We start from the raw sequence: 13,389 nt of genomic DNA on the forward strand, positions 1-13,389 counted from the left end.
TGTCTGAATAATTGATAAAGAGAGGAACAGTGCTCCCAAACCAAATCTTTATGCTCTGAGCACATCACCTGTTTTCAGCAACTGTTTTTAGATGAGGAGACACATGTACAGACATGCTGTTATGAAACATCAGTTATTAGAGACTTCAAAAGGATAGTGAACCACACAGAAAACCTTTAAATTAAACACTATTTTAAATTGCAGTCGTCAAGTGCAGATACAGCAGTGAGTTACGGCTGGTCACACTAGTCTGAAGAGAAGAGACAGTGGGCACTGACACACACTTGTGCACACCCACCTGTTTATATGTGCTAGACTGAGGATTATGTCTGACACACTGCCAGAGGTGAGACGTGTGTTGGAGTCACGGCTTTAGATCCACTCGTCAAAGAACATATCAGCAATTCAACCTTGACTCGGTGACCCTTGTCTTCATTAGCTGTCCTCCCAAAGCCGCAAAATTCTGAATTATGTGATAAGAAATTGTACAGCAAGTTAACCCATTATTCTCCCGATGGAGGTGTTACAGTGCAGCAAACAGACCAAACATCATTTTAAGATGTAGGCTACTACTTTCCTGTGGCCAAAAAACTCAAGGAAACATTGACATGACCTGACATCAGCCAAGAGCTACTATCAAGTAGTTAACAAACATGAAAACAATGAGCTCTTGTCAACAATGTGATTAAATCTTTATATCAGTCTTGGAGCCTACAAAATGTCTTTTAAAATGAGTTTTCAATGGTTTGCATCAGCTCGCCTATCTGTTGCTGATATGTGGATAACAATGTGCCTTTCCCAATTTCACAATAAGTTCAATTAGCACTTGCTATTGCTACATTAGCATTAACAGCTTCAGTCATCTCTTCTGAGATCTTCAGCCATTAATACAGGAAAAAGCGAGGTATGTCATATTAACAATGCATAATACTGGACGCTACAGTGATTCGATACTGGTTATGAGATGGGCCAGAGCTAGTTAGTTAGCCAAAGTGCCAAAGTAAGTGATAGCAAAAAAGAAGCTTTCCACCTTTGGAGGCAGCTCTTGGCAAGTAAAGGTATGAAGTTTGATGCTGAAACCACAAACAGCTGTTAATGTATGTTATGTTGCAATAGCAGAACGGGGAGGGGACGGGGCTGCGCGCATGACAGACTAGACGTGCCTAAGTGAGGCTCCGCTCCGATAAATCGAGTTTTTCATAAAAAACACCACTTTTTTGACCAAAGACAGTAAGAGGAAGTTTGTATAACTCGCATGGGACGTTTTAAAGATGCCACCAAAGAAGCAAACGGCAAATAAACCCGAAGAAGAAACTTCGGAAACTTTTGAGTTAACAGCTAGTCCCTCACTAGAAAGTGCAGCTATTCTCCATGCCATAAACAGGATGCGCAAGCAAATGGTCGAGAGGTTCAACTCGCTGGAAGAGTCTCTGCAAGCCAGCCAAGCTGAAGCTACACTGACAGACCATGCGTCTCGTCCCTCCGCAGTGGAAGTAATGGCCAGCGACCACGGGTTAGCCGCACTCGAGCTACAGGCTTTACAATTTGTTGGGGAAAGAACATTTTCCGAGACACATAACGTTAGAGGTTGACCGTGCACACAGGCTGGGTGGACAGCCTGCTAACGGCGCTAACGGTGGCAATATTGTTGTTTTTTCGTAAGATAGTTCCGGGAAAGTCCCGCCTTCCCCGCCTCTGATTGGCTAGATGAGCTCTCCTCCGACTGGTTATTTGATATGGCTAACACTGCAGTAAACAAATGTTTTTACTAGTGTGTTGTTCAGCCATGGCGTTTTCGCCTGCGGTGTGGTGAATCCGAGTTCGATCCCCGCGGGTTTCACATTACGAAAATGCGTAAAATGTGGAAATCTGACTCACCACCTAAATTCGAAGCCGGGCTGAGGGAGCTGGTAGGAATTCTCCACATTGAAAAACTGAGATACTATGGAGTAAAAGATATCTGGCAACTCACAGAAATTCTATCCTGGAGTACTTGGAACTGTAGTTAACCCCCCTAAAGAGTACCTTACCTATTCTGACATATTTGATGCACTCAAGTGGACATTCAACTCTTATGTTTTATTAAGCCTCTTTGTGTGTAGTCTGTTTTGATATGTTATGGTTTGCGTCAAGTTTTTATTTATTTTTATTTTTATCTTTATCTTGTTTATCTTGTTTATTTATTTATCTATTTTTTAAATTCATTTTTATTATTATTATTATTATTATTATTATTATTATTATTATCATGTGTATAAGAGTAGCCTACCTACTCTGATATATTTGATGCACTAGAGTGGATATTCTACTCTGACACACTCGAGTGGACATTCAACTCGGACACTACATTAAGTCTTTCTGTGTGTACTTTGTTTCGACATGTCATGGGTTGTGTCAAGTTTGTATTTATTTATTATTATTATTAGTATGTGTGTATAAAAATATTTTGAGGAAATAAAAAACGCTAAGGCCCCAGCCCTGAAATTGCCTTTTGAGGAAGTAAAGACCAGATAAAATGCTCTCTCTTTGAACGTCCTTTGTCCCAAGGTCACACATTCAGAAAGATAGAGGTATCAGAGCATGCGCAGCCACACATATGGACAAACACAAATACTACAAGCAAATCCCACAAAGACAGGCAGACAGAAACTCCCTCTCCTCAGTCATCTTTGAGGCGATAGTGACCTTGCCTCTGATCTGTCACACTTACCTGAAGGCTTTCTTCTGTCGTACCACCTGGAGTCTGTATAGGGGCAGCTCCTCACTTCCTTTGTGTACCGTGAGTATGGCTGGATGTCACCAAGGTGTCACAAAAGTTTACCGTGCCCATGGAAAGTTTCATCAAGTGCAGTGTTTCATTTTCTCATTGTAGCAACAATGTTTCCTCAAGGTCACAGAAAAGAATTTTGAAAGCAGGAGTGAATGAATGAAGACAAAGAGGGAAAAGGATTTATGTGTGGTAAAAATGCGTGTGTGAAGGAGTGGTGTGGCAGTGGGCTGAAGAAAAATGAGAACATGGGAAATGGGAAGAGGAGGGGAGGGAGCGCAGCAAAGGAGGCGCATTGGGTGGGCAGGTGCAGCAATAGTAGAGGATAATAGGTAATATGAGCAAAGGGATGATGGTTCAAATCCTTCTTTTATCCTCTCTCTGAGCTCTGACCCCACAGGGGCAATGAAGACAGGAAAGGGGGGCCGCATTGATCAACCGCAGACATTGAGAATAGAAACGAGGTACATGGTAAGAGGGGTGAAAGGAGGCGAGGCGAGGGAATGGAAAAAAAAAAAGATGGTAGAGCAGGTGGAGGTTAAAAAGAGAACTTGGACTGGAACGGGGCTGAATTGAAGACATAATCAGTTCAATGGTGTTCAAACCCATATGGCAGGAAGGGTTTATCAGAAAGAGAGATTGGACAAAAGCTTGCACATATGTGTCCCCTGTCATCAGCGCTCTGATCGGTTGGCAGATTGTTATGTCCACTTCATGTTTACCTTCCCGCGGAGCTGCAAACAGAAAATCATATAACATCATTACATCCCACCTTGTCTACCTCGAAAATGACAGTTTCTCTCCTCTGTTTCTTTCGCCTTCAGGCATTTCTTGTTCAAGACGTCATCAGGGACCACCCCGCTCTTCAGTAGCTCCTCCCCCGGTTACCCTCTGACCTCGGGAACGGTGTATTCTCCGCCCCCTCGTCTGCTGCCCAGAAACACCTTTTCCCGCTCAGCCTTCAAGCTAAAGAAGCCGTCCAAGTACTGCAGCTGGAAATGTGCCGCGGTGACAGCCATCGCAGCTGCTGCGCTGCTGGCCATCCTACTGTCCTACTTCATCGGTAAGTGAACACACACCAAGTATCATTCACAGAGCTGATTAATTACACTTTATATGTTTTAATTAGAGGGTGTATGCTGAAGAATTCAACAGTATACATGGCCAGTAAAAGGCTGGAGTGGGTTAGAGTGGAAAGATCAACTGACACAACAGACAGTTAGACACAAGCACACCAGACTTACCTTTGGATAAACACATGCTCCGTAACACCAACATTTTTTGTCCAGCACTGACCCACAATACATGAACTTTGCTCTCATTTGTATTCGTCCCACATCGGAATGAAAACGTGTCAAGCTAACGGCCCATTATGAACACAAAGCAGCTTCTCGAGGTGTGAGCTTTGCCACTGTAGCCTTGTGCTGCTCTGTCAAATTCAGACGCAGCAGGAGCCCTGGCCTCCACTCAGCATCGGTAAACAGGTAGTCAAAGAGACAGGAAGGCACATAAACCGCAGCATAGTGGGGCTGTTTCCGTGAGCAGGTATCAGTCAAGGTAGGAATCCTAACACGCCCAGCAGGGAAGAGGATGTTTTTCACTGATCTGAAGCCAACGAACAATAGTGAAACTCAAAGGAACGGCACATACTCAGAGGAGAGCACTCACCAAGCACCTCAGGAAGAGTTTCTGATGGCTGTCTACTAGTAGATGTGTGAAGAGATTGAAAGCATTGCTCAAAGCAAGTGGGTGTGTTGATTTTTTTTTTTTTTTCCTTTATTCTTGACCTCATTCACTGGACAAGAGAAGGCAGACCTGTGTGTCTTTGTGTTTGTCAGAGAAAGACAAGAGAGTCAATAGAAAGAGAAAGAAAGTATACATACTGCATGTGTGTGTTTCTTTGTGTGTGAAGGTGTGTGTCTGTGTGTGTGCGCGCGCGCGATGGGGCAGATGTGTCACCGAGCCCTTGATTGGCCTCCTACCCCAGAGACCAGAGTCAACAGATGGGGGGATCTTAGGAAACGGTGGCATCAGCAGAACGAACATCCCCCTCATCACCTCTGCATACATTATTAATATAATTTTACATTATTTATATATATGTCTCTCTATATATATACATACATATATAGATAGATAGACACACAGTGAGTGAGTGTGTGTGTGTGTGTGTGTGTGTGTAAGGGGGCGGGGGGGCTTGATGCGCTTCAGCTTGCTTTCCTGCATGTGTCCAAATTGCACATGTGCGCCCCAGTCAGTGCCTGTGTGGATGCGTCCGTATTTATGTGTGGATCCCTTCAGAGCGCCCTTGAGAGTGGTGTGTGTCCTCCAGAGCGGATCAAGGCCCCTTGCCTGGGGCACAGAGACAGATCCATCCTCTCCCGAGATTTTACACGGTCACACTGCGCTGGACAGCCACATATGGAGCTACGGAAAACAGGAGTGGGGAGTGGACAGGGAGGCCACAACTACCACTAAGTTCACAGCACCTTGAGGGCAGGGACGTAGTGGAGCGTCGAACCAAAGCCTCAGTTTATCCATCAGTGAATTTAATTAGCTGCATAGAGCTTACTTAGGGCTTCAGTGTCACAAATATTTGTTTTCATCATAACATATGATTCTTAATAATATTAAGCTAATGGAAGTTAAGTAAGGATCTAATTAGGGGGGGAAAATGGTCTCTTCTGCTGCCTTACACGCATTTGTAATACTACATCAAGGTGACATCTGGGTACTTGCCAGATACATACAACTTGTTAACAATAGTGGCTGTCTGTCTCAATAATTGGTAGCATTGGCTCGTTTGCCATATTAAGTAATTAGTTTATATAACAGGAAAGAGACTGTGGGCATGCTACTCCAACTGCACTGCATTATGTTGCATAGGAATCAGTGGGGGAGAGTTGTTTATATATATTTGTTCTTTAAGCTCCACTTTCTCTGCATTTACTGTTTTATAATTTGCCGAACAGCAGTGCTTTACCACCAAACTTAATTGTCCAGCTGGCTATAATTCGGTAAGCTGAACAAGGCTGAAATGATACTTTATTGTTATTATTGCTTCTGCTAACTGTAGGGCCCCATTTCATCTGCTGTGAGGAAATGTTTTGCTCTGGTGCTTTGTCTGTGCTGAACAGAGCTGTAGCAGTGCCGCGAAGCCTGAAACCCTTGTGTTTACCTAGCTTTTTTGTAGCATTAATCGTGCCGTGAGTTTCAGTCGGAAGAGTTCACCGCTCATAAGGGGGGGTTTGTAGTACCTTGTTTGTGTGTTATGTGTGTGCGAGAGAGCCTTGCGCTCACTGGGGGGATTGTGCAGAGCACCCAGAGCCATGCAGCGTGAAGAGGGCCCCTCTGAGGCGTCCGCCCAGGAGCCCACTCATAAATTACACCAGGACACATGTGCCTGAGCAGCACTTTTTCTTTTGTGTGTGTGTGTGTGTGTGAGTGCTTGAGTACTTCCTCCCATAAGATGTGTGTAAGTAGAATGTGTGTGTCTGATTGTGTGGCTTTGAGGGCGTGCTGGCCTTCAAATGGTTTTCTTTTTTCTTCCTCATTTTTCAAGACCATAAATATAACTTTAGAAAACCGCTGTACAATCTTCCAGAAACAAACACGCATACGCACACACACTGAGAAGCTTTTAGAGAGGCAGCACAGCATGCTTCAGGAGCATGGTAGACAGTGTCGCTTTGAAGTGATGTTCACTGTGTCCTACTGAGAGGAGCCAGAAGAATGAGATAAACACAGACACACACACATCGCTACACAAAATGGGACAAAAAAAAAAAGCATGTGCATCTGTGTGCCTGTGCATTTCTGTACCTACACTGGGAACCAAAAGTCCACTTTTTTTAATTGGTAAGTGGTGTCAGACTTTCATACTAGTTGATGTGTGTTTGTGTGAGTTTGAGAGAGTTTATTTGTATGTGAGGACAGACATTACTTTTGGTTAAGCATTTAGCTGCCAGCTCCAGCAGAGTATGGCCTCCTCTTAACGTGTGAAGGAATGACTGAACGGATGGAGGGAGGAGGATAAACGAGAGAGCTTGTTCTTCATTCCCCGGGCGTCTTGTTTGCTTGCTCCGCATGGAGCACCACAGCCAAAGGAGAGGTGGTTGCTAGGATACAGGTGAACGGTTGGCATACAGGAGGGAAGACAGGTCCGTCATTGTGAACAGCAACCTGGAGAGAGCGAGATAGAGGAAGGCAAAGAGAGAGGGGGAAAAAAGGAAAAGGGTTGGAATAGAGTTGGAGCACAGGGGGCAGAGGGGAAAAAGGGAGATGTGTCACTGTCAGCATGTAGCCAAAACATACAGGGGAGAGGAAAAGGAGGATAGATGACTGGACAGACACAGGAGGGGAAGGCTGAGGCTGATGTGTCACTGTCGGTGCCATAGGGGATGAGAGCTTGAAATTTGTGGGGTGGGGGGGGTAAGGGCAGAGGGGGGTAAACAGGAGAGGAGCGAGGTCTGCTGTCTGCTCTGCCGCAGAAAAAGAAGGGGAGATGACAGGGAGGAGCGGGAGTGACAAGACAGCCAGGTGTGGAGAGGAGAAACGGAGGGGAGGCAGAAAGAGGAGAGATGAAGGAGAGCGTGGCCTCCTGAGGTTCTGTCACCTGGAATATCTGTGGGACTAATGTCTCCTAATTGATCACAGCGAGCAGAGAACAGAGGGAGTGTGACAGAGAGGAGAGGACAGGCAGAGACTGTGGAGGACGAGAACAGGGGGATGATGACAAAAGAAGTTAGAGAGGATAAAACGAGAAGAAGGATGTGATGAAAATATACAGGGAGAGAGGAAACAGACACAGAAAGAGATGCATGGTGGTTAGAAACAGGGGGATAGGTGGATGAAAGATTGAGGACATGTCAGACTACTCGTGTCCAGGCGGACCGCTCTCACACGCACACACACGCGCATACGTGCACAGTCTCTCTCACACACACACACACAGCTGTGCCCTTCACTGTGATGAGTAAACTTGCTAGCGGGCGCTTGTGTCACCTTTGCAGGGGTGTTTGTGTGAATGTGTGCGCGTGCGGGGTGGCTGGAATTGTCGGGCACAGTGGCATACTCCACATGGTGTTGTCAACCCTGATGAATGAGAGCACACACGCGCACTCACACGCACGCACACATACATATACAGTGTATTTTTAGTCTTACTCTCAGCTCCCCTGTCTGTTGATTAAACAGACCCACACACACTCACACACGCACACACACACTGTCATCGAGTGTGACCTTCATGCCTCTAAGCCGGCCACTTTCCATCCATCATTGCTGTCTCACTGTTCCAGACTGATCACAATCGCTTACTGCCCATTCTTCCCGGTTATAAGTGTCTCACTTGAGTGCATTCATATCACTGTCCCCTTACATAATAACATGTTAATGATTTTCACTGAACAAAGATATATGGCTTAAATATTCTAGGTAATATTCTAATCAAAGTGGTTTGCATTTTCTTCAAGATCTGGAATATTTTTGTCATTTATCAGATTGTGGGGAAATGCTGCGGCACTGCCAGAGACATCATTTAAAAGCATGACCGAAAATATGTGTACACTTCATTCTTTTAATTTTAATGGATTTTAAGTCGCCGTTGAAACAGATTTATATTTGACAGTTAATGAGGTGCTTGTGGAAATGAAATAATATAACAAAATTGAATTGAATTAATGTCTGCCCTGAAGAATTTACAAAGTTGTACCCATGGACTGTTGTCAGGCAGTGAATCTAAAATGCAAAAAGCCACAGGCTGTAACGACCAATCAAAAAGGATAGCCAAATGTCAAACATCTGAGCCAACTACTTCATCACATTGATCCAAAAAAAGAAAAAGGAAAAAAAAAAGAAAACATTTTTTAAAGGGCTAGATCGCTTTTACACAATTTTCCATCAGACTTTATGCAAACATGACTCCAAATTTCACGTTTCCCTTTGCAAGAAGACGTCAGTAATCACAGTTTACAGTAATCACTTTTTTTTGTGGTTTCCAACATTTTTGGTTTTTGACTCTTGTAGAGAAAGAGATGTCTCCTCACACAGGTTATGTGTCTGTCATTTGAAAGCAGTTACTGTACATTACAGTGTGGTTTCACTTTTTGAGGTGAAACTAGACATTATTTTACACAATTTTGGCCAAAATTGGAAATGATTTATGAATCATTTGTGCAGCAAAAAAATATGTGCTGCAGTATTTTACATATATATTTTGTACCTTTAAAGTAAACCTGTGTCTACATGCAACCCTGTTGTGTGTCTGCGATTTGCAAGCAGTTCAACCTAACAGTGAATTTCCTCCCTTGGATTGTTCATTTGAATATTTTTTATATAACTGAAACTATATTTACTTTATGGCAAAGCTTATACAATTACCAACGGTAATTAGATTTAAGCAGAAATATGATTTATGTATTTTATTAATCATCTGTGAACCACTCAGACTTATGTGAATGAGTTGCTGATTATAAGCTAAAGTTGTTGCTTTTTTCCAAGACTTTTCTAACATTTCTCCACTTTTTAAAAGTAAAAAATTGTTGATTTTTATTCGAGAAAATAAATAAATAAATAAATAAAAAATAGCAAGCCCTTGTCAATGTGGCCTGTTTGGTTGACCTGTTTTGGACCTGCAGATATCACACTGTGGCTGATTTCCAAACCTTACTCCTTGACCCCAAAGTCCCCTCTCACTCTGCATGTGGTTTCCCTTCTGCTGATCCAAGGTGGAACAGCTAGAGGTCAGGATGTGTCGCTCATGCCAGTGTGTGTGTGTGTATGTCCATATACTTTTGGTGTGTATGTGTTTGCATGTGTGTGGAGGTGAAGGCCCAGTTGGGCATATGGTGAATGCAGGAACCTGGGCATAAGGATCAGACGCAGAGCGTGTGTCCGTAGCAGCAGGCCCTGTCGTACTGATAAAGGTTAGGATCTTACCACACGCTGCCAGTCCAGGAAAAGGGCAGGGCATGGCCAGGACCAGGCACAAGGTGCTATACCATCTGCATCAGAGGGATAAATGGGTCAACTGCACTGGTCAGGTAATACAAAGCAGAGGGCACACTTGTTCAGGCAGAACACTGTGGTAACATCAATGTTCTTCCTTTGACTTTCTGTTAGTAAACCTGGAGTTTCTCTACGTGCTTTGGAGTAAATATTCCCTGTTTTGACTTGTGTATACATTTTCAGCCTCACTGACGTCATCGCTAAGCCTGGTTCATATTGCTTGCATTAGCGCGCATGGGCTCAGTCCATTCATTTATTTCCTCATTCATTTATTCATTAGCGCGGGTCTTATCTGAGCCCAATCGTTAGTCCAATTAGGCCCATGGTGCTTCACTAGTCCTGTGTTCGAAACAGGAGATGGATGAGGCTGAGTGAAAGAAATCACTGTCCTCTCCTCTCCTCCTCTCTCCCTCTCTCTGTCTCATTTTATTTCAGTTTCTCTGTCTCGTGGCCTCCGCTACGTACTCTTTCTCCGTCTTTCTTCCTCACTCATTCTCTCTCAGTCTCTGATCCGTGATAAGATAGCATAGTTCCTCATATCCTGTTTCTAATACAGATCGATGAGAGGGAAAGGACCGAGGTAGGAAGGGATGAGACGAGGCAGAGTGGGTTGATGCGGAGAGGAGAAGGTGGAGGGGCTGGGAGGGAGGGGGGCATAAGTTGGGTGGGTGGGGGGTGGAGGGGGGTTAGAGTAGCGATATCTGAAGAGGAAATGAGGATTCAGAAAGGAGGACATCACTCAGATTCACATCTCTTTTCATTTAGCCCATCACACACATGCATGCATGCACGCATGCACATTCACACGCACATGGCCGCATCTGCGTCAGGCCGTCTCAATATTTCATTGGCGGTAAAGAAGCCATTTCTCCTGTGTGATTGAGTGAGTTGCCGCTTCTCTCTGCTAGACGCTGCTTTGCAGGTAGGAGCTGTGAGCAACTCACATAACCTTTTGTGTTGCAGTCAATTACAGTTCAGTTGCATCAGCTGGGTGAGGAGGTCCCGTCGGGGTTTGCAATGTGTGTGCCCGCGTGCATGCGTGCTTGTTGTTAATACCATGCAATTTTAAGCATGCATACAGATAGAAACATTCACACACACACACACACACTGAGAGGCAGACAAATTGTCTCTCTCAGAGTATATGACCCCCAAGGGCAGCAGCCAACCGCCGCCCCCGTCCCTCTGTCTGAGACTCTAAATGATCTCAGCAAGCAGCGCCTTCAAAACTTAGCTGAGAGAGAAGGCTGCTTTATTTATAGACGACATAAGTGGATATTGTGTGGTAAATTCTAAGGAATATCCCAAATGGCCTGAATATTGAGAACCTGAGGCAACAAACTGTTCTTTCCTCAGTCTCTCCAATATTAGCAGTGCACCCCTGTGCCTCGGAGACAGACAGAAAGGTGCGAGCGTTTTTCTCAGGTGACTGTTTTTTTGTGCATGCGCTCCTTTTTTGAACAACAAATGTCTACTGGCCTTCTAAATGAGGGTCTTAGAGATGGGAGGAGAAAGGTAGGAAGGCAGGGAAAAGGCTCGCTTAAACCAATTAGCAGCCAGGCCAAGGATAGGGGGGCTGGTCTCAGCTACAATTACCGCCCTAATTGAGGTCAGAGTTGTTAATTTAGTGGTGAATTAGAACAGTTAATATGCATTTATCACGATGGCCAAGGGAGACGGGCAAAGAAAAGTGTGTTGCCTCTGTTCCCGACGTGCGTGTGTGTGTGTGTTTGCGCGTGTGGGTGCGCAAGCATTCATTCGTGCTCTCTGTGTTGTTTTAGTTGCACTGCACAAGATGACACCCAAAAACATGCAAGGGGCCAATCTCCACCTTTGGTGCAATTAGGTGCAGTGCAATTGGTTCAATGGGGGACGCTGCCATTTAAATGGGTAATGACAAGGTAGAGCTGAGGCAGAAACGGGCGAGAGACATAGGGACAGAGAGGAGGAAAGTGAGAGAGAGTGAGCGAGAGAGAGAGGGGGTTGAACAGTTGGAACATGTTCCAGAGAACAGAATGATGATGATACAATATTTTCCAGTCAGGGGATACTCAGTGCACACACTGCCACAAAGTCACCTTTCTCTCGCTCTGCCTCGCGCTTTTTTCCTTTCATGCAGAAATCCATTTACACCCTTTAACTCTGAGATGTATAAATATTTCTCAAAACACACACACACATGCATTGTATTTCTGTCCGAGTGCCTGCGTTGTGAACCACTTACTGTCAGTGGATGAATCACAACCATCTTTTCTTACCCAACCAGTCAATGAATACAGGGCCACTCATCCCTTAAATCTTTCCTCTCCACTTACCATCTCCCTCCCTTCCTCAATTCATCCGCGGAGGCCCTTTTTCATCTCGTCCTCTCTTCCCTGCAACATCATCTGTAACCTGTTTTCCTGCTCTTCTTTTTTTTCTTTTTTTTTATCCTCCAAGGATTTTTTTTTTATGTTCTTTAATATTCTCTCAGTTCTCGCTGTCCTCCAGTATTCTCTCTGTTCCTCTACTCACCGCTTCTCTGCCAAGGTTCGGCACGATTTCTCCTAGAGCTCCTGGCCGTTGCCCTCTCTCTGAGCCCGGCTGCCACCTCCTCCTTTTCATCTCCCTTGTCCCTCTGTCCATCAGTCCGTCCTTGCTGGGTTTTTTTTTTCTTCTTTCTTTTTTGTCACAGGATCACGTGTATCACTGCTGTTTCAGATGCTGTCTTTTGCAGATGATACTGGCAAGCACTTTGCCTCTCTGAATTATGCATCAAGATTACATAAAAACCTCATGAAGCAACTGATCTATTTTTAATCCATCTCGTTTGCTTGTTAAACCTGCTTCTCTGTGATCTTTCCCTGCGTGTGTACATTTGTATTTTCGGATGCGTGTGCGCGTGTGTGTATGTTAAAATGAACATGAGTGAGAAGACAGATTAAACAGGAAAACACAACCCGAGAAAGACTATCTCTTGTTCTCCCCTTGTCTGTCAGTCGAATTCAATTCAGATAGGCTTCATTGGCATGGCATTTAGTAAAGCTTTCCAATGCAGCTCGAAAACAGCAATTATAGCAATTATGATCCGAAAAGAAAATGCTTAAAATTATGGCAACTCAAAGCAAAATACATCAATTTCAGAAGTTTCATTTTGGTTAAAATTACACCCTAACAAAGTTAGAAGTGTTGTTAATATGAGGGATGGTGCTTGTAGAGAAAATGATAACAAGTGTCTCTCTTTGTCTCTGTCATTTTTCTCCCCCTCTCCCCGGTCTCTGCCGCGCTCTATCTTGCTGCAAGGAAACCTGTTGACAAAGCGTTGGCCTTTGTGCTCCTGTCGCCGAGGAGTAAGAGTGCCATCTATTGGTCAACTTTTCACAGCCACCCCCAGAAAGAAAATTAATAAATAAACATCAGAGGAAAGAGAAAAAAAAAAAGCCTTTCGGGAAAACCACACATGTGCACGACCCCGACTGGCACGCACGCACACACTCCATGAACAGACAAACACAACAAGCCAACTATAGGGCTGTCTGATGTGTTCTTGGGGATGACCTAGATTGGGAGCGCCGTCACAATAGACCCACGATTGCTTACTGTCTCTGGCTGATTCAATAGGTAATCTTTCCATC

At 44.4% G+C, this 13,389-nt stretch overlaps 1 protein-coding gene across 8 annotated transcripts in view; it reads left to right on the forward strand.

Annotated features, from left to right (window-relative positions):
- The window catches only part of tenm2a (teneurin transmembrane protein 2a), a 224,916-nt gene that overhangs the window by 176,383 nt on the left and 35,144 nt on the right, over positions 1-13,389 (forward strand). For all 8 annotated transcript variants that reach the window (XM_085788361.1, XM_085788362.1, XM_085788363.1 and 5 more), the window contains one exon: positions 3,592-3,830. In XM_085788361.1, the coding sequence (XP_085644487.1) occupies positions 3,592-3,830 (239 nt within the window). The remainder of the gene's footprint in view (positions 1-3,591; positions 3,831-13,389) is intronic.

Source organism: Trachurus japonicus, chromosome 10 (assembly GCF_045865225.1).
Source record: "Trachurus japonicus isolate A0001 chromosome 10, Traja_1.0".
NCBI lineage: Eukaryota > Metazoa > Chordata > Actinopteri > Carangiformes > Carangidae > Trachurus > Trachurus japonicus.